This window comes from Nuphar pumila, chromosome 15, assembly GCF_984573655.1.
Source record: "Nuphar pumila chromosome 15, dmNupPumi1.hap1.1, whole genome shotgun sequence".
Classification (NCBI taxonomy): Eukaryota; Viridiplantae; Streptophyta; class Magnoliopsida; order Nymphaeales; family Nymphaeaceae; genus Nuphar; species Nuphar pumila.
Window position 1 is genome coordinate 21,183,252 of NC_143263.1, and position 19,788 is coordinate 21,203,039.

General features: G+C 36.5%; 1 protein-coding gene across 1 annotated transcript in view; it reads right to left on the minus strand.

Annotated features, from left to right (window-relative positions):
- The window catches only part of LOC149814758 (S-adenosyl-L-methionine-dependent methyltransferases superfamily protein), a 33,224-nt gene extending 13,951 nt beyond the window's left edge, over positions 1-19,273 (minus strand). The window contains exon 1 of the mRNA XM_089988284.1: positions 19,032-19,273. Within this exon, the coding sequence (XP_089844410.1) occupies positions 19,032-19,233 (202 nt within the window). The 5' untranslated portion in view covers positions 19,234-19,273. The remainder of the gene's footprint in view (positions 1-19,031) is intronic.
- Positions 19,274-19,788: the final 515 nt, after the last annotated feature.

The window sequence follows — 19,788 nt, forward strand, 5'->3', positions numbered from 1 at the left end:
ATGACAATTATGGCATCCACGTAGACCAGGACAACCATAATTCCATTGGACTCTCTTTTGACGAACAAAGAATAATCAATGAAGCTCCTTAGAAACCCAAAGTTTGTTAGAGCTTCACTGAGCTTGGCAAACCAGGCTCTTGATAATTATTTGAGGCTTTATAGAGTCTTCTTAAGTTTGCACACCGATTTGTTGTTGTTGTTTTGTTGGTAATAGTACCCCAATGGCATCTCCATGTATACTTCCTGCTCGAGGTCCCCATGGAGGAACACATTTTTTTACATCCAAAAGGTATGTGGGTAAACTCCCGTTAGTAGCAATAGATAGAATAACTCGTATTGAGTTCATCTTAACAACAGGTGCAAACATCTAATTATAATTAATTCCCTCGCTCTTTGTGTAGCCCTTGGCCACCAATCTGGCTTTGTATCTTTCTATGGTTCCATCACTACGGTGTTTGATCTTATAGGTCCACCAACAACCTTCTTTCCTGAGGGTAAGGAACAACCTCCCATGTTTGGTTCTTATCAAGTGCAGTGAGTTCTTCCTCCATGGCCTTTCTCCAAACTGTTTGTGAATTTGCATCCACAAAGCTTGATGGATCACTTGCAAAGTACACATTGTATAGGAACGACACCTAGGCTTGAGACAAGTTTTTGAGAGCTTTTGCTAAAAAGCTTAAGAATACAAGGGGGTTGAACCCTATTTATAATATAAGAAATAGAGGCCTTGGAGGGGCTCCATATAGACGTTAGAGGGGCCCAATGTCTATATTGTGGGGCCCCTAATTGCTGAAAATAAAAGAAAAGAAAAGAAAAAAAATATTACAAGCATATTCAAAGGAGAATATGTGTAAAATAGGAAATGATGGTTTTACCCTTATAGGGTATTACCAGAAAAATATAATATATATATATATATATATATATATTACATTTTAATATCCTCCTCAAACTTACGGTGTGATGATCAAAAGTTTGCCAAGAAGAAAATTGAATAGAAGGAAACTGAGCGCCTTAGTAAAGAAGTCAGTCATTTGATATTCTGATGTCACATACAGAAGATCAATGACTTTCTTCAGGTATCCTTCTCTAACATAGTGGCAGTCCAACTGGATATGCTTTGTACGCTCATGAAATGTGTGATGCTTGGCAATATATATTGCACTTTTGTTGACACAACACAGCTTTGTAGGCCCTTAAACACGAACTCCCATATCTTCTAGCAATCGCCGAAGCCAAACAATTTTCATGGTTATAATTATCATGGCTCGGTACTCAGCCTCAATAGAAGACAGTGATACCTTTTGTTGTTTCTTACATCTCCAAGAAACCAATGATTCGCTTAAAAAGACACAAAAACCAGTGGTGGAATTATGGTTATTTAGGTTACCTCCCCAATCAGAATCAGTATACGCAATTAAATTCAAATCAGAAGATGAAAATAGAAATACTCCCTTATTTATGGTTCCCTTTACATATATGATAATTCAAAAAATGACACTCATATGAACTGATGTAGGGGCATGTTGAAATTGGCTTGCAACATATATTGCATGAAAGATATTCATCCTGATAATGCTAAGATACATCAATGAACCAATGAGTTGCCTGTAAGGAGTAAAATCTTCTAGAAGAATCCCATCATCAATCTACTACTTCAGGAGTTTCACAGATTTTATCATTTGTAATGTTTGACCTATCAATGACCTCACAAGCATGTTTAGTTTGAGACAAAAAATAGCCCCTGTGAGAATAGGCAACTTCAATGCTTAAAAAATATGTCAGAAAACCTAAGTCTGATATTTCAAATTTTTTTGTTAATGCAAACTTAATACTCTCGATTCATTTGGCATAATCACCTGTGATCAACATATCATCAACATATAATAACAAAATCACAATTCCTACATCAGATTTCTTGACAAATAGAGCAGTGTTAGTATAACATGAAATAAAACTATTTTCTACCATTAAATTGTTAAATCGATCATACCAAGCCTTGGGAGTTTGTTTCAAACCATAGACAGCTTTTTATAGGCAAAGAACTGTACCATTAGGTACATCCATACCGGAGGAGCATCCATATAGATTTCTTCATTTAAATCTTCATTTAAGACTGCATTTTAAACATTTATTTGATATATATTCTATTTTTTAATAGAAACAATTGTAATTAGGCACCCAACAGTAACCATCCACGCAACGGGGGCAAATGTTTTATCGTAATTTATACCATATTTTTGACTAATCGCTTAGCGACTAGACGAGCTTTATATCTTTCAAGTGACCCATCACTCTTAGTTTTGACTTTGAAAAACCATCTACATCATAAGCTTTCATAAGAGTTCTAAGTTCATTATCCATTGCATCCCTCCATTCTATCATTTTCTTGGCTTAAGACATACTCTATGTTTAGGTGAGAAGGATTCATAGGATATAAATCTAGAAGGGTTTCTCCTGGTTCTCTCGGTTCTACGAGGACTGTTTATTGAGGAAGGTTCATTAGATTCACTATATTTTTCAATTGCACTTCTAAAAGTGTTTTTATCTCTAGGTGTATACGTAATTGGTTCACTATATATTCCTTATTCGATAGGTTGCCCAAGAAGTGGACGCTCACTCTCTTGTGTATCATTATTAGAATTGCCCAAGAAGTGGACGCTCACTCTCTTGTGTATCATTATTAGAAGCATCAAATATCATTTCATCATCACTAGAAATATCATCATTTCTAGACAATAACTCAAACAAGAAGGAATAATCGGCATTATCCTCATGGGGTTTACATTCTTCAAAACCACATAAATTTTCTAAGAAGGTTATATTTCTAGAAACATATAGTTTATCGTTTACGACATTATAACACCTAAATCCCTTTTGTGTTTCTGAATATCCAAGAAATGCACAAGGAATGACTTTGGGTGAAAGTTTATCATTTTTATCGGTAAGAACAAAACATTTTCATCAAAAAAATCTTAGTCTATTATAATCGGGTTCCTTTTGATACAAGGTTTCAAAAGGTGATATTTTATTCAAGTTCTTTGAAGGAAGACGATTATAAGATAAACGGATACAAGAGCCGCCTCGGCCTAAAATCTTTTAAGAATTTTTTGAGAGATAAGTAAAGTCTTAGTGGTTTTAACTATATGTCTACGTTTTCTTTCGGCTAAGCCATTTTGTTAGGGTGTTTTGGGACATGATTTTTTATGAATAATTTCATTAGTTTCAAGATAATTTTTAAAATCATTTGAGAGATATTCTCCTCCGGAATCAGTCCCAAGAATTTTTAACTTACTATTAAATTGATTTTTTATCATGTGATATGTCTTAAAAATAAAAAAAAAACTTCATGTTTATGCTTGAAAAAGTATATCCAACAAAATCTAGAATAATCATCAACAAAAATGACATAGTAAGCAAATCATCCTTTAGATACAACGGGTGTCGGTCCCAATACATTCAAATGCACAATTTCAAAAGGTTTGGTTGTAAACATAGTTTTTTGTCCAAAAGCTAAGCTTCTCATTTTTTCAAGAATGCAATCATCACAAGTGAAGTTGTCCTTACATAGATCTTTAACAAAATACAAATAAGAAAGTTTGACGATGCCAAGACGCTTATGCCAAACATTTATATCTTTATTTTGGGCAATGTTACAAAAAAGAGTTTCGAAATTTGGAGAAACTCTATGTAATATAGATCTCCTTTCCTATAACCTTCCCCAATCAACTTCCCAGACCGGCGATCCTGTATCCAACATTTATTTGATGAGAATTTGATATCACACTCATGGTCCGATAGTTGACAGACCGAAAGCAAATTTAATTTTAACTTAGAAATAAATCTAATTTTAGGAATAAAAATTTCTTGATTTTCAAAATTTTCAATTCCTTTAATTTCAAAAGAAACACCATACGCAGTTGAAACAAAAAAGGGAGATAAATTTTTTTGTGTATTCGAAAAGAGCAAAGATATTTGGAGTCATATGAAAGGAAGCACCTGTGAACATCCCAAATTTTTCAAAACTTTATAAAAATCCCCTTTTTGCCCCTGGCCCTCATTTTCTGAATAAATTGAGTCAGCTCCAATCTAAATTCCAGTTATTTCTCGAATTCACTGGAATCAGAATCCATTTTCTATATCTGACTCGATTTTGGATCTGAATTCAGTGTTAAAACCCAAACCTGAGTCGCGTTATCCAATTTCCAAATTAAAATTACAAAAATACCAAAAATAGTCTGGAATGGCTCAGACAGTTCATCCGGTATCCGTTTGGATCCACTGTTCCATATTTCTCAATTCGAGGTCTGAAGAAATTCCCAAAGATCAAACCTGAATTCTCAGAAAAACCCTTCTTTTGTAAATATTTTTGAAAATTGCAAAATTAGTTTAAAATCCTTTAGTTTTTAGAGTTTTTACTTCAAAAACACCAAAAAACAGAAAATACAAAAAGAACAAAAAAATAGAAAAAAAAAAGAAAATCAAAAAAATGGCTTTTAAACACCCCTTTTGAAAAGAAATTGTAAAAGAGCCCCCTTTTTGAAAATTTCAAAAAAAAACTAGGGAGCCACCTTTTGGAAAATCTCAAAACCAAGGACCCAATTGAAAGAAAGCCTAACGGCCTCCTATTATAAAACAGGAGGTGCAGGGGTCTTCTTCCATGATCCGCTTTCACCCCAGCTGTAACGCCCCAAAATTTTAACCCAGATTTTTGAGGATTTTTTGTAAAAGCGGAAACAACAAATGATTCTAGGGTTAAGCATTAGGAAGGTAAAAGCAAACCACACCATTTATTTTTTTTTATTTCAATAATAATAGAATCCAACATCAGAGTTTATCACATCATGAGTCTCAAGACAAAAATTTCAATCTGAAAGAAATTGGGATCGTTAGGGAACAAATAGATCAAGTCTTGGTCAGCGCCTCATCTCGCATTGCTTATAGAACTACTCTGTGCATGAAAATGATAAAAGTTATAGGAATTAGACTACCACGTCTAAGTAGGAAAACTGTAATTATTCTTGCAAGTAGATCATGTGTCAGGTGTGTGATTAAACACATAAAGAAGTCGATGCAACAGCAATAACCGACGTATATCTAAGTAGAGTGGTAGATTATGCCACAGTTATAATTAAGCATGTAAAGCATCTTATGCAACTACAACAATTAAGCAAGTAAGGTATTAAGCAATTAAAGCATATTCAATAACAGAACTAACAGTAACATGCATAACATCTATATAACATACACAATATGAATTCAATTAACTCATATCTGCACAGTTTAGGATGTCGTTTCATCATAAGCACCGAATATAAAGTATGCTGAAGAATATGCAAATGTCTCTTTAATGACTCCAACACAGTGATACCTAACTGTTCTAGTTGATATTTATCTTTTCTTATCCCACGGGTACACGCGGGCCAAGGCAACCATCTCAGAAGAAAGCGTTCGGGGGTATATTATTCAAGGGTATTTTATTAACCCGAACATTCTAACTGAGACTGAAATCCCAAGGGAGCGGCCAGTGACCGAGAGAAACTCCCAAAGGCCAGAACCAAAACAGGATACATCCCTAACTTCTGCAGAAGAACAAAGAGCTACCACCTAGGACATATTGGTAGTCCGGGTCCCCCAACTCCGAGGACTGGGACCAACGAGTCGCTTTACGCTCGAATAAAAACACATGTCCCCGAAGTTTTGTACCACCTACCCTCTCCAAGGTAAGCCCGAAACTGAGTGGGTTACTCTTTTTATTTAATTTATTTCCCGAAGCACAGGGCATTTCCCCAACTTCTTTCTACTACCACGGCAGTAGAATTCCCAACCTTAGTCAATTTACCCAGGGTATAAAACCGTCCCAATCCTTTGTCGTATTGGTTGCATAACCCACCCAAAGTGCTCTGGTGCCTGTAAACCAGTGAAGCACGAAAGTTAAATTTTTATGTGGGTATTAACCTTTTTAACTAGAGTGCCAAGGTAAAGCCTTCAAGTACCAGGCTTGGTGATTCACATGCCAGCCTTAAACCATAACAATTACACATAAATGAAAATTTACTCTTATTCATCAATCACTACCATGGTTTTCTTAAACTAAAAGAGTGGTTACAACTCTTTTTGACTTGAATCATCATTAACTTAGCTCGGCCCTTTATAAGGATCAATGGTGATAAAATTTACTAAAATGATAATTGGCACATTCACAAACCCACTATTGATAGTTCATTAATAGGAACGTAAGATTTCTATGCATACTATTTACAACATGTAAAAAGGGAAGTAGGCATCTCCTTAAGATCTTGAAATATTTACAATTGTCGAACTAACATATGCGGTGTTTATAGCCAATATGCCAAAACTTAACCTTTTGATGTGCATCACAATGCATGCCGAAAATAATAGAGTTTGTAACCTATTCTGCCTATTTCAGTTATACAACACAGGAAATTCAATGTACTAGATCACCCAGTCATTACAATGTATATTTTTTTTTTGAATAATTAAGTATAGTATAGCATGTTGAGTTAAGCAAGAAACCAATAAACCCAACTAGACACTGTTCAGCCATATGAACTAAGTATTATTTAGCATTTCAGTTCACTAAAATACAGCATGTACAATAACTATCGGTTCAGCCATTTACTGTAGTAAGTATAGCATAGCATGCTGAGTTACGCAGGAAACCAATAAACCCAACTAGACACTGTTCAGCCATATGAACTAAGTATTATTTAACATTTCAGTTCACTAAAATACAGCATGTACAATAACTATCGGTTCAGCCATTTACTATACTTAGTATAGCATAGCATGCTGAGTTACGCAAGAAACCAATAAACCCAACTAGACACTGTTCAGCCATATGAACTAAGTATTATTTAACATTTCAGTTCACGAAAATACAGCATGTACAATAACTATCGGTTCAGCCATTTACTGTAGTAAGTATAGCATAGCATGCTGAGTTACGCAGAAAACCAATAAACCCAACTAGACATTGTTCAGCCATATGAACTAAGTATTATTTAACATTTCAGTTCACTAAAATACAGCATGTATAATAACTATCGGTTCAGCCATTTACTATACTTAGTATAGCATAGCATGCTGAGTTACGCAAGAAACCAATAACCCAACTAGACCCTGTTCAGCTATATGAACTAAGTATTATTTAACATTTCAGTTCATTAAATACAGCATGTTGTATTATGCAGAACAAAAACAAAAACAAACAACAGCTAGACATTCCTCCATGGTGTGATCAAGATAACTCGGCTGGACCCAAAAACAAAAGCAACTACCTGTTAAGTTCTCCCACATGTTCAATTAGTACAGTCAATAACTCATACACATATCAGTTGCACACGGTAGTAAGAAATGAATGCTACACATAAAGAAACTATTAATTGAAGGCATGCGATATTCATCATTTAAGTATCCAAAATGATTTCAGCGATGATTCAACATAATATCAGACCTAATTTGAAACAGTCATACACATTTCAGACTTGAAAGGATTGAAAAAGACACACCGACTCTTAGTTAGGGCTTTCAATACCAAGGTCAAGAAAAACCCAATTCGAACTAGGGTTTTCGATTGAAAAGGATATAGATTTCCCATCTAAATTTCAAACAAAATAACTAATTCGAGAATGAAGGATGAATTTTCAAGCAAACACCCAATCGATTAAAAAAAAACAGTCTCCCCCACGGTCATAAATCCCCATCCTCTCCTCGAATAGGGTAAAACACGAAAACCCCTAATCATGGTAGTATCTATTGTAAACCCCCCCCCCAATCATCCCGAAACATGAAATACCTACAGAAATAAGCACAGTAACCTACCATTATCCGGCGAGGAGGTTGCGGCAGCCACGAGAGGAGGTCGGTTGGCTTGGACAGCACCACCACCAGAGAGGTCGGCTTTTCCCTGCAAGGTCTCGAGCTGCAGGCCTGGGATCGGAGGGTGCTTCGAGGGTTAGAGGTAGAGGAGAGTGAGAGAGAGAATGGGATATCGAGAGAGAGGGAGGAAAAAAAAAGGGTTCGGGGGTCCCCCTTTGTAGGAGGGTGGCCTCCCGAAAAGGGAGGAAATCTTACCTTTCCGACGGCTGCGGTGTGCTCCCCCACCTCCCCATCCTTACGCGTTAGGGTTCCACTGAACCCTAACTCTCGATATGTCGGGGGAGGGGTTTTCCCCCCTCTTGTTACGTTTATCGGGCAACCCATATCGGGTCCCCCCCCCCCCTTTTATCCCTCCCTGTATTAAAACTTTATAGGGAGTGGGTCGGGTCGGGTCGGGTCCGGGTCCGACCCCCGACCCGCGATGCTGGACCCAAATTCGATTTGGATCCGGGTCGCGTGAATAGCAGTGGACCCAGGGGTTGGATCCACTTGGGTCCGACAGTGGATTTGAAAAAAAATCTACTATTATTAGATATTTATTTATATAGTATTACTAAAATACTCTAATATGCACATTTTTCTTTTGGATCCGATAACGGATCCCAGGCCCATTTCTCGTTAATTAAATAAATATATGTATATATTTAAATATAATTTCTTTAAGCTGCATAAATTTTGCGGTTATTACACCAGCATCTCGACACTTCTTCATCTGATCTCCTCTTTCCCCTGTCCTCTGGATTCCCTCTTTCTTCTGCCGATCAAGCTAATCCTAAAGCCATACTACAGGTAAGTAACCATCGTCTTCTTCTTTTCTGCAAATATTTCTTTTCCTTTATCTTCAGCATTTCACTGTTCTAATTTCTTTCATTTTCTCCATTCTTTTCTCTTATTACAAGGCAAAGTGGGTGGAATCGACCTGCATATAGCAAGATCGATCCATCCATTGCAACATTGACGGAATTTTCTTATTCCAACACCTAATTTCTTGTTTCTTCTTTCCTTTCCTTCTTTTTTTTTATCTTGCTTTTTTATTTCTCGTTTTAATAACATCGAATTACATATTTGCTTCTATCCTTTTGCAGATCATCACTAGATCGCTAGATCTATTTTTATTTCACATCTGTATCGTTCTCTTCTTTGATTCTGTGCTTTTGCATCATCAGTCTACATTGATTTTTCGTTAACGCACCATGGGTAGCGTTGAATTGCTTATAGAAATTTCAACACACTCCTGTGCAAAAGCAACAGGATGGTCTCATCCCAACATTTTTTTTCTCTTTTCTTCTTTTGTTTTCTCTTCTTTCTGTTTATTGAATTTCAGTGATTTTATATATGTCGATGCTCTCGTCATCACCTTACATATTGCGATTCCAATTTATATTATGTTTTATTTCCCTTTTCTTATTTCGGTTTCTAGGCCACATTTGATTTTCAATTCCGTTTCGATAATCGGTTTGTGATTTTGAGCATTTTTATTATTTTCGAGTCCCTGTTTTGGTTATTAGTCAATCTCAATTTCCTGTTCTAAGTTGATGATCTATTATATTGTATGAATGTGTTTGATTATTATGATGTTCGTCTTGATTTCGCATCCCTCTACTATATATCATGGCTTTTATGCATCACATTTTATCGCCCACATCAATCTGCTTCACCACAATACAGCAATATCGGTTTGGACATTCCTTGATTCACCGTATTTTTGGTTTTACTGTTGTATCTCGTGGCGTTTTCATGTCTCTATGAGACGCATCACATAGCATCTTGCTTGAGTAAACCTCTTTCATGGCCTCTTTGCTTCTGCCCTCAATAGATACAGGAGAAAGAAAAACACCTAATCGGTTTTCCTTTTTCCTTTTTCTTTCTTAGGTTCTAGGGCAGTGTTGTTTGGAAGGTAGAAAACGATTGGTTCAATGAGCAACCCCAATTCCCACCTAGCTCAGAATCATTCCAAATGATGCTCAGGAAGTGCTCCCACAAGGTGATAGCGTGTGGTGCGGCCAGAAAGACCCTGAGCATCCTTAATGGACAAGAAGATGGGTCTAGTGTCGTTACAGGTGATGCCTGACTTGGGGGTTTTCAGATCCTTTAAATATGTTGGGTTTGAAATAGATCTTTCAGTCATTGTGATGTCCAGAGATGGAAAGGCAAATAGGGTAATGAAAGGAGTTCATCGTAGGGTATGCCATTCACTTTCAGATTGCTCATTAAAATAGCTATCACTTGGATATAGCTGGAGTTCCAAGGTTCCTCTGGGTGAGTTTTTTTTTCTCTGAAAGAAGGCTTAAGCACTACTAGAAACCTGAATATTATAATTTGCAGAGTAACTTTGATTATGGGAAGTGTGCGGTCGAATCTTGACAATGGGGGCAGGGATGCTTCTGATCTTGCATCTTGGTTGGTGTACCAAATGCTTGAGACAAATTTTAGTTGTGGGTGCAGATAACTTAGAAGCTATGGCACTTCAAAGAAACACTGAAATCTGATGTGAGGATAGACTCCTCACTCCTGGCAATCCATTTGAGGTGCATAGTTGTAGAGACCATTCCTGTTCATGCTACTTCTCTATGGCTTCGATCAAAATTCCAAGAAACGTGAAGTTTTCCGCTATTCTTTCAACTTTCTCCGTGGGGGAATGAAGGAATTTTCATTCATTCAAGTGTGTCTATTTTTGCCTTTAATACAAAGTTCAGTGCCCAATCTGCTGTAAGGTGTTCACTTATGGCCAATTATTAGGACACAAGAGATCTCATCTTGCCCCAGTTGGAGATTCAGGGTTCAGAGGCGATGCTTGTAGGACAATTTTGATTCAACAACAGGTACCTGTAATTGCAGATTTTCTTGATCTTAACCTTCCTGCTCCTAATGATGACCAGGCAGATGGTCATTCTGGATTTAAATTTTTCTGGGTTGGCGATGATCAGAAGCAGAAATGTGATGGAAAAGGAAGAGGTAGCTCAAATTTCTGTAGGGAATGCTATTATCAGTAGCAAGCATGCTGATTTCCATCGCATATGGCCTCTTTCCCCACCATGCCTGCAGGTTTAGGCTCCAGCCTAATTCAAATCACGCCAAATGAAATTTTTTTCTTTGTTCTAGGTGTGCAGGCAACTAAAGTTTTGAGGCTATGGTTGGGGTCGATTGCCTGATGTCTGTTGTCATTCATCTACCGTAGTATTATGAATATTTTAGGTTCTTCAACTACTACAGTAAATTCAGAACTGGGTTCTTTAGTTTCCTCTTGCAGCTTGTTTGTTTCTATTTTGTTTCGTTCTCAACAAATTCAGCAGTGATTTCTTTGGGTCCCATCACAGCACCTAACACACTTGTATTCAGTTGTGCCACACTCACAGGTTCCACATCTTCACCACTTCCATCTTACTTTAGCTTCAAACACCTGCATCAGTTTTCATTGCTGCCAGCACCCACTCACACTATCCCCTACATCTTATGCATCATGAGCATCTGATTTTGGTTTATTATCAGAAGTTTTTGTTTACTGTTGGATGTTGGAATGCCTCTGTTACTATGAAATTCTTGTTTGTTGTCAAGATCCCTTATAATACCTTCCTGTGCTTCCTTCATCAACACCTACAGCCTCGTCTGGCTGCACTCCATCCATTCACCTGTTGCATAATATCATGTTCATACTCACTCACTGCACTCTTTAATCACACTGTTACCTCCTGCAGCATCAACACCTTCGTACATCAGCCACCCCCTACCATTAAACACTGCATCTTCCTCATAACCTCATTCCTCACCACCATTTAGCCCATGTTTACACCCTCACGCACTAATCCCCCCCTGCTACACCTGTTGTAGCATCACCTCATGTGTTCAGGTACTTTACCCTCTTGCACACTGTTGTGGCACCCACTGCTACAGCACCACTGCACTTTTTCCCCATAGCCACTCACCCTTTCCTTCTTCGTTTTCTGCATCATTGCTTTCAACCTTTTCCCACTCCATCTGCATACTGCATATATACCTACTTACCTTCACCACTATTCACCTAACCTATGCTCTCACTACAATTCCTTCACCATCTATTCCATAACTGAAACACTACTTCAACACCTCATTCCGCTTTTGTAGACCCCACCACTACATTCATATTCTTATACCTTCACCCTGCCAACAGTGTCCTCATTGCATTTGTATGCTCCATTCCCACAGCATAACACGTTGGGATCCCTTGTATCTCCATACCTACTGTACCTCCCACATAGCAATTGGTATTACCTGTCATATTTCTTACCTTTCAGCTGCACCACCTTCTTCCCCTCAATACTTCACCTAAACACTTAAGCATATCACCACTAGTCACAACACTCACTAAATGAACATTCATTTCTATGTAGATCCCCCCTCATTAAACATATAGGCATCTTTGCAGGCACTTTAACTTCAATGCAATCTCTTAGTTTCTTCTATATTTTATATTTTTGTTGTGTCTTAATCTTGTTTTGCATGAAATACATGGAAAATGCTACTTTTCTCCATAAATTAGGGGCTTTTGTAAATTGAATTTCAATTCTAAAGTTGTAATAGTTAGATATTAATGAGAATCTTTACTTTGTAGCTTAGAATAAAATGTATGAGCATGCAGATATCACAAATTACTTGCTTCATATTATTTTTCTTTTATTTCAAAAAATCCCACAATGGTAAAACATGAATGGCACGTGCATCATTCTAATAAAAGGTAATTAACTCTAAGCAAATGATTCACACTGATGACCATAGTCAAAATGTGAACAATGCTTAGGATTTTTATCTTTTATAGAATAACATTGGATCCACACTTGGGTCTCTTTCAAAAATCATCATATTTTCTGAATTTTTCTTCCTTTATCAGAGTTTAACTTGAAATTAACTCAAAATATATATCAATGGTCATAGTCAGAATATATTGAGTTAATTTCATTTCAAACTCTATAAAGGCACCAAAATGTATTTTATTCTTCATCTGAATTTAAATATAGATTATCTTATAATACATTTTATGACCATAGTCAGGAATGTACTATATCTTCAATCTTATTTCAATTAATTCAAAAAATAAAATATGTTTTTCAATATCCAATTTTCAAAAATTCTTTAATTCATTATCATTTATGATAGAATTACATCATATTTTCAAAACTCTTTTCATATTATTTCAAAATCCAAGTGATTTTGAGATGATTCTTCAAATATCTTCTTCATTTCTCAAATCAATCTTCAATCCTTATTTATAAAATTCAAATTCATCTCATTTCAAAATTCAAACTTCAATTTCAAAGTCCAAATTTGACTTTGAAATTTTGAATTCACTTCCATATTCAAAATTCAATTTCCAATTCAAATCAAATTTCAAAAGTTCAAAGCAAAATTTGAAAATTCAAAATCATTTTCATTTTTAGGATTCAATTTTAAATTCAATTCAATATCCCAAATCGTATTTCAAAGTTCAATTCAACTTTGAAATTTCCATATTCATCTCCTTATTTCAGGTTTTCTATTCTTCACTTCAAATTCCCAAATCCCCAAGTTATTTTGAAATCTTCTGAGTTTAAATCTTCAAATCATTTTGAGATTAAGATTAGCGCTAAATTCAAGTCCATTTTTTCATATTTAATCAGGATTTCTCAAATCCAACTCCACATTTTTTCGAATTCCACTCAGATTTCTGAAAATCCACTTCCACAATCAAATTCAATCTGGATTTCCAAAATTCAGATCCATCTTCAAAGTCTCATTTGGATTTTCGAAATCCTATTACATCTAGGATTCCAGATTTCAAATCCAAATCCATTTAGGATTCCAGATCTCGGATTCAATTCCATCTTGGATTCCAAACTTCAGATCCAATTCCACCTAGGATTCCAGATTTCGGATCAAATTTCATCTAGGATTCCAGATTTCAAATCTGATTCCATCTCGGATTCAGATTTTCAAATCCAATCTCATTTTCCAATTTGATTTTCAAATCCAAACTCAAATTCCATTTCCAAATCTCACATTGATTTTCAAATCCGTTTAGGATTCCAGATCTCGGATTCAATTCCATCTTGGATTCCAAACTTCAGATCCAATTCCACCTAGGATTCCAGATTTCGGATCAAATTTCATCTAGGATTCCAGATTTCAAATCTGATTCCATCTCGGATTCAGATTTTCAAATCCAATCTCATTTTCCAATTTGATTTTCAAATCCAAACTCAAATTCCATTTCCAAATCTCACATTGATTTTCAAATCCGTATTCCAATTCCAACTCTATTTTTTTTTTAAATTCACTTTTCCCAAGTCTAAATTCAATTTCCAAATCAAAAATTCCTATTTCAGGTTCAAAACCAAAGATCGCCTTTCAAAATCGATTCTTTAAAATCGATCCAAATTCAAAAGTTCATCTTGACTTTGAAATCTCATTCTTACTTCAAAATTCTGAATTTCAATCATCCATTTCTCTTCATCCAAGATTTATTTTCCCAAACTCTAATTATTTCAAGACTTAGAATTTCAAGTCTCTTCTTCCGGATCCATTTTTCAAAATTATAAGTTAGATTCAAAATCTAACTTTTTCAAACTAATTGAATCATTTCTTCAAGTATCTCCAAATGTATTTCAAAATCACTTGGAAAAATCAAAGTTCTAAAAATCTTCTTTTCAAAAGCATACATCTTTGCATTTGCATTGCACAAGCATGATTTTTTGTGCATTTAGACTTAGAATAAATTTTTAAATAATATTTAGGCAAAGCAAAAGGCATAATAAGTTCGATCCTTGGTTTGATTACCCCTGGTAAATGCGCCAGAAATGGTTGAACCTCGTACCGACGACCGAATATCGTCTCACCATTTTCCCGCAAATTTTCAAAAACGGGGGCGAGTAATTTCAAAACATTTTTCAAAATTTAGGTCAAGTGAGACCTTTGCAAAAGAGTTCTCCTCTCTTCTTTCTTTTCTTTTCTCTTCTCTTTTCTTTTTTATCTTTTATTTCACCTTCAAAAAGAGAATAGAGACTAAAAAAAAAGGAAAAGAGGGAAACCAGAGGAAAAATTTTGCAATGATCACAGCACCCGAATCTAAAAGTCAAAAAGTCTTACCAGGATGAGAGGTGACATGGCGGCCCCGAAAATGGATCCCTTGAGAAGAGGTTGAAGAGCTTCCATGATTTGACTTAGAGACAACACTTCATTGTTAGAAGTAGATGGACCCTCCTCTTTATATGGTTGAAAGGTTGTAGACATAGCAAAAATGTCCTGATTCTTTGCAAAAATGACATATAATCTTACAATAGTCTCTTCCTTGATACCATTCATTTTGGACATCATTTTCTCTCGCTCCTTGATTTTGATTTCGAAATTTGTTAAAATGAGGGGGTTTATATGTATTCACATTATTCTCTGGTCTAGAGACGACATAGGCTCTTTCATTTTCATCTTTTGAAGGAACGGCCAACATATTTTGATTAGTTTTTTTCATTCCTAATCTAGTTTCTTCTCCACTTAGTTTGGTAAGAACATCTTCTAGAGGAAGAGATGTAAAAGAAGATAAAAGAGAGGATCCAGTTTATTCAAATTCGGGTCTAAGCTCATTCAAAAAATTGAAAAAGTGAACTTCTTCCAATTGCTTATGCCTTAGCTCAATAGCTTCTCCACCCCATTTGTGTTCAAGGAGTGCAAGTTCATCCCAAATGGATGATAATTCGGCAAAGTATTCTCTAATAGACATCTCTCCTTGTTGAAAAGACAATGCCTTTTTTTAAAGATAGTATTTATGGGATAAATCTCTTAAGGTATACATTCTCTCATGAAAGGATTTTGTAATTCTTCATTTCTCACTCTTCATGTTTCTTATTATATTCTTCAAAGGCCTTCTCTCTTTCTCCCCCATCAAGAACCTTAATTTCATCTTTTCCAATGATGGTGATTTTTGGTTCGGGTTCGAAAATGGTGCCTTTGACATAGCCCCAAAAGTTTTTCCCCTTAATACGAGCTTCCATATTGCTGGCTCAAACATGATAGTTGGACTCATTGAGTTTAAAACTAAGGGGAAAATGAGAATCAAATTCCCCCATGGAAGTATCTTTATGAGAAAGAAAGAATCTTCTAAATTTGAAATCTTACCACTACGGATATTCTTTGAGCTTACTTGATGTATTGCGCTTTACTTGAAATGATTTGCAAGAACTTTTCACGCTAAAAGAACAAGAATGTGGAATGGGCACATTCTTCGAGGCAACCACAATGATGACACAATACATGAGCTCTTCTTCTATAGACCAAGCTCTGATACCATGTAAAAATGTCTTCAAAGAGACTATGTGCACAAAAGCACTAAGTTCTCAATGTGTGATGTGTGCACAAAGGCACAACACATACAAGAGATTACAAATGCAAAGGCATAAAAATAAAATAGAATCTTTATTGAAATGGAGAGCTTTCGCTAAAAAACTTAAGAATACAATGGGGTTGAACCCCTATTTATAAAACAAGAGATGGAGGCCTTGGAGGGGTTCCATGTAGATGTTGGATCCCCTCCAACGGTCACAATTGTGATCGTTGGTGTAACGCCCCGGAGGGGCCCAACGTCTATATTGTGGACCCCCAAAATAAAAAAATAAAAGGAAAAAAATAAAAGAAGAAAAAAACATTACAAGCATATTTAAAGGAGAATATGCATAAAATAGGAAATGATGGTTTTACCCTTATAGGGTATTACAAGAAAAAATATAATATATATATATATATAGATATATATAGATATATAATGTATACATATATAGATATATCTATGTATATACAAATTACATTTTAACACTTACACGGATGGATCACCTAGGTCCATTAATGGTTTGTTTGGGGACCGTAATGGGACTAGATTTGGAAATTCCATGTTCATCCTCTGCATCTGCCAATTCATGGTGAGTTGGTGGTTCTGTTATGGTTTTGAGCATCAAGTGTTGGTAAGACGGAAGTGCCCTACATGATTGGTTTCTCCCCTTATTTTCCACTATCGAAGAAAAGTGGGTCCCCTTCATTGTTGTATGACTCTTTTTCAAAAAATTCATGTCTCATGAATAGTAGAATTTCTTCCTTTCGGGGTCACAACACTTGTATCCTTTTTCTACAGAGTAGCCCAAGAATATGCATTTTGTTGTGTATTTTCTTAGCTTATAGTGATGTTGCTCTTGTATGTGGATGAAACATTTGCATCCAAAAGCCCGTAAATGGGATAAGGAAATCTTTCTACTTCTCAAAAGCTCTAATGGATTTTTATAATTCAATGGCCGAAAAGGGGGGCTCTTAATGATGCAACAAGCAGTGGCAACAACATCATGTCAATACCCCTTTAGGGCATTCATGTGAAACATGAATGCCCATGCCACGTTGAGCTGGTGTCTGTTATTTCGCTCAGCGACTCCATTTTGTTGCAGGGTTCTAACACATGTAGTCTGGTGGTGGATGCCCCTACTTGTCAGGTACTCGGTGAAATTATTATTAATAAATTCTCCTCCATTATCATAACAAAAATTTTTATTTTGAATTCAAACTAGCCATTGACCATACTTTCAAAATCTTTAAAGACCCTAAAAACCTCACTCTTGAGCTTGAGAAAATAAATCCAGGTAGCACAAGAAAAAGCATCAATAAATATAACAAAATATATGAAACCAGAGTATAATTCATCTAGGGCAGGCCCACACATCAGAATGCACTAACTGAAAAATGTCATTGCATCTTTCATCAGAAGGGTAAAATGGCATCCTACTTTGTTTGGAAAATTGACATGCCTCACAAGAATCATAACATGGTAAAATCTCAGGAAATAAAATCCTTAGAATCTTATTGGATGGATGTCCCAGCCTTGAGTGCCATAGGCGATCAGGATCGGTCTCCTTTTTGGCAATGTATGCCTTAGTCTCAACATCCAAAACTTAGAGTCTATTTGACTCGTACCCTTTACCAATAGTTCTCTTCGTGCTCAGGTCCTGAAAAACAACTTCATAATGGCACAGTTGCGACTTCTCATTAATTTTCTAACAGACAATACGATGGCTGGGAAGGTAAGGGATATATAATACTTCGGAACTTTTCATGTTGTCCAAAAAGGAAGCATCACCTATTCCTTGAAACGGGACTAAGGATCCATTTGCTATGCATACGGGATCCTTGTTAACGGATATGAAGTTCGATAACCATTCCACGTGACCTGACATGTGGTCTGTGGCTCCGGTGTCCATGCTCCAAGTTTTGCTAGATGTATTAGAGGTTAGGACATGAGGGTTACCTGTTCTTGGATCCTTCGGGGCTTCATGACTGATGGCGATATTTTCATTTGTTCAATTGTTGAATCATCTAGGCCAAATCATCAAGTGTAGTACCACCTTTTTGGTCCTTGTCGGTCTGGCTTTTTGTAGTTCAGCCATGGATTTCCCAGCACTTATCCTTAACGTGACCCATTTTTTTACAATGGGAGAACCAGGATCGTGTCGAGAACAAGAGCAAGGCAAAAACAAAGGTTTACGTGGTTCGGCTATTCAGCCTACATCCACGAGAAGATGGAGAAGAATTGTTATTAAGAAGCATACAACAGCCCTCAGGAATACAGGGTGTATATAGGCATTACATGAGACATTTTTGGGGCACAAAGGAGGGGACAAGGATGAGCCCCATCGCTGACGGCAAGAGGTGCATCGTTGGATGAGAACATGGAGAACACCAAAAGGCACCTCGGGCAGTGAGGCGTCGGTGCATGCACGAGGGATCATACCAGCATACTTGGGGAATTTAACAAAGTAATTGAAGGGTATTGACTAAAACGTTCTAGTGGAGAATATAACTCCTGTCTGTTGGAAATTTGAACGGATATGCTCCCGTAATTACATTACAAAAGCAACAAAAAATCACAAAATCAGAACTTTTCAAACATCCACAACGCAAATTTCACCAAATCGTCGGTGCATGACCGAAATAACCAAAAGGGTGCTCATAAAAAATATTCCAAGAAAGAAGATCCAACTCTGTCATAGAAATTCCAGCATCGAACATCGATTCGAAGGAGGTGCTAGGCTAGAACGATGACAATTCCCATCAAAAAGAAAATAAGAGAGAGGGGTAGAGAAAGAAGAAGACCAGCGGTGCCGCAGCCGAGCATGAGGACCCTAGAGGACTTGGGGACGTGCTTGTTGACGAAGGGGCGGAGGGCGGAGTAGCGCTGGTACCAGTCGTAGGGCATGACCTCCTGGAGATAGCGGTTGTCCCAGTAGAGGGCGTCGCCGTAGGTGTACGTGTTGCAATTCGACACATCCCTGTACGCGTATTCCTTCCCGCCCATTCTCTCTCCTCTCTCTCTCTCTCATACACTGTTCCCCTCGTCCTTTTTCATGTATCCTTTTGTGAGGATGTATATATACAGAGAGAGAGAGAGAGAGAGAGTAACTATAGGATATGGAACGGAATCATGAGAACTAAAAATATGAGCATTTCCAGCACTTTTTTGCAAATCCAACCATACGGATGTGCTGCGCATGCTGAATTTGTCAGGAATCATTCACTTTTCAATGAAATCTTTTTATTTTTGAATGACATTGATTTTAAAGTCTTAAAAAAACTCATTTATGCATCAAAATAGGATGATTCAAGAGCAGGTTCTTATAAACCAAGTACGTAGATCACATAGTTAGATTCAAGAGAAAAGAACAAAAGGTGATGAAAATCACACTTCACAAATTAGTTCTCATATTTTCAGCTCTCATATTCTAGTGACTGAATATATTGTCTATGGAATCACTACAAGAAAATAAGTTATTACCAACCAAAAAAATAGCTATGATAAATTATCATTGTCAATAACAATTTAATCCTGACAATATATAATGTCATAGTGAAA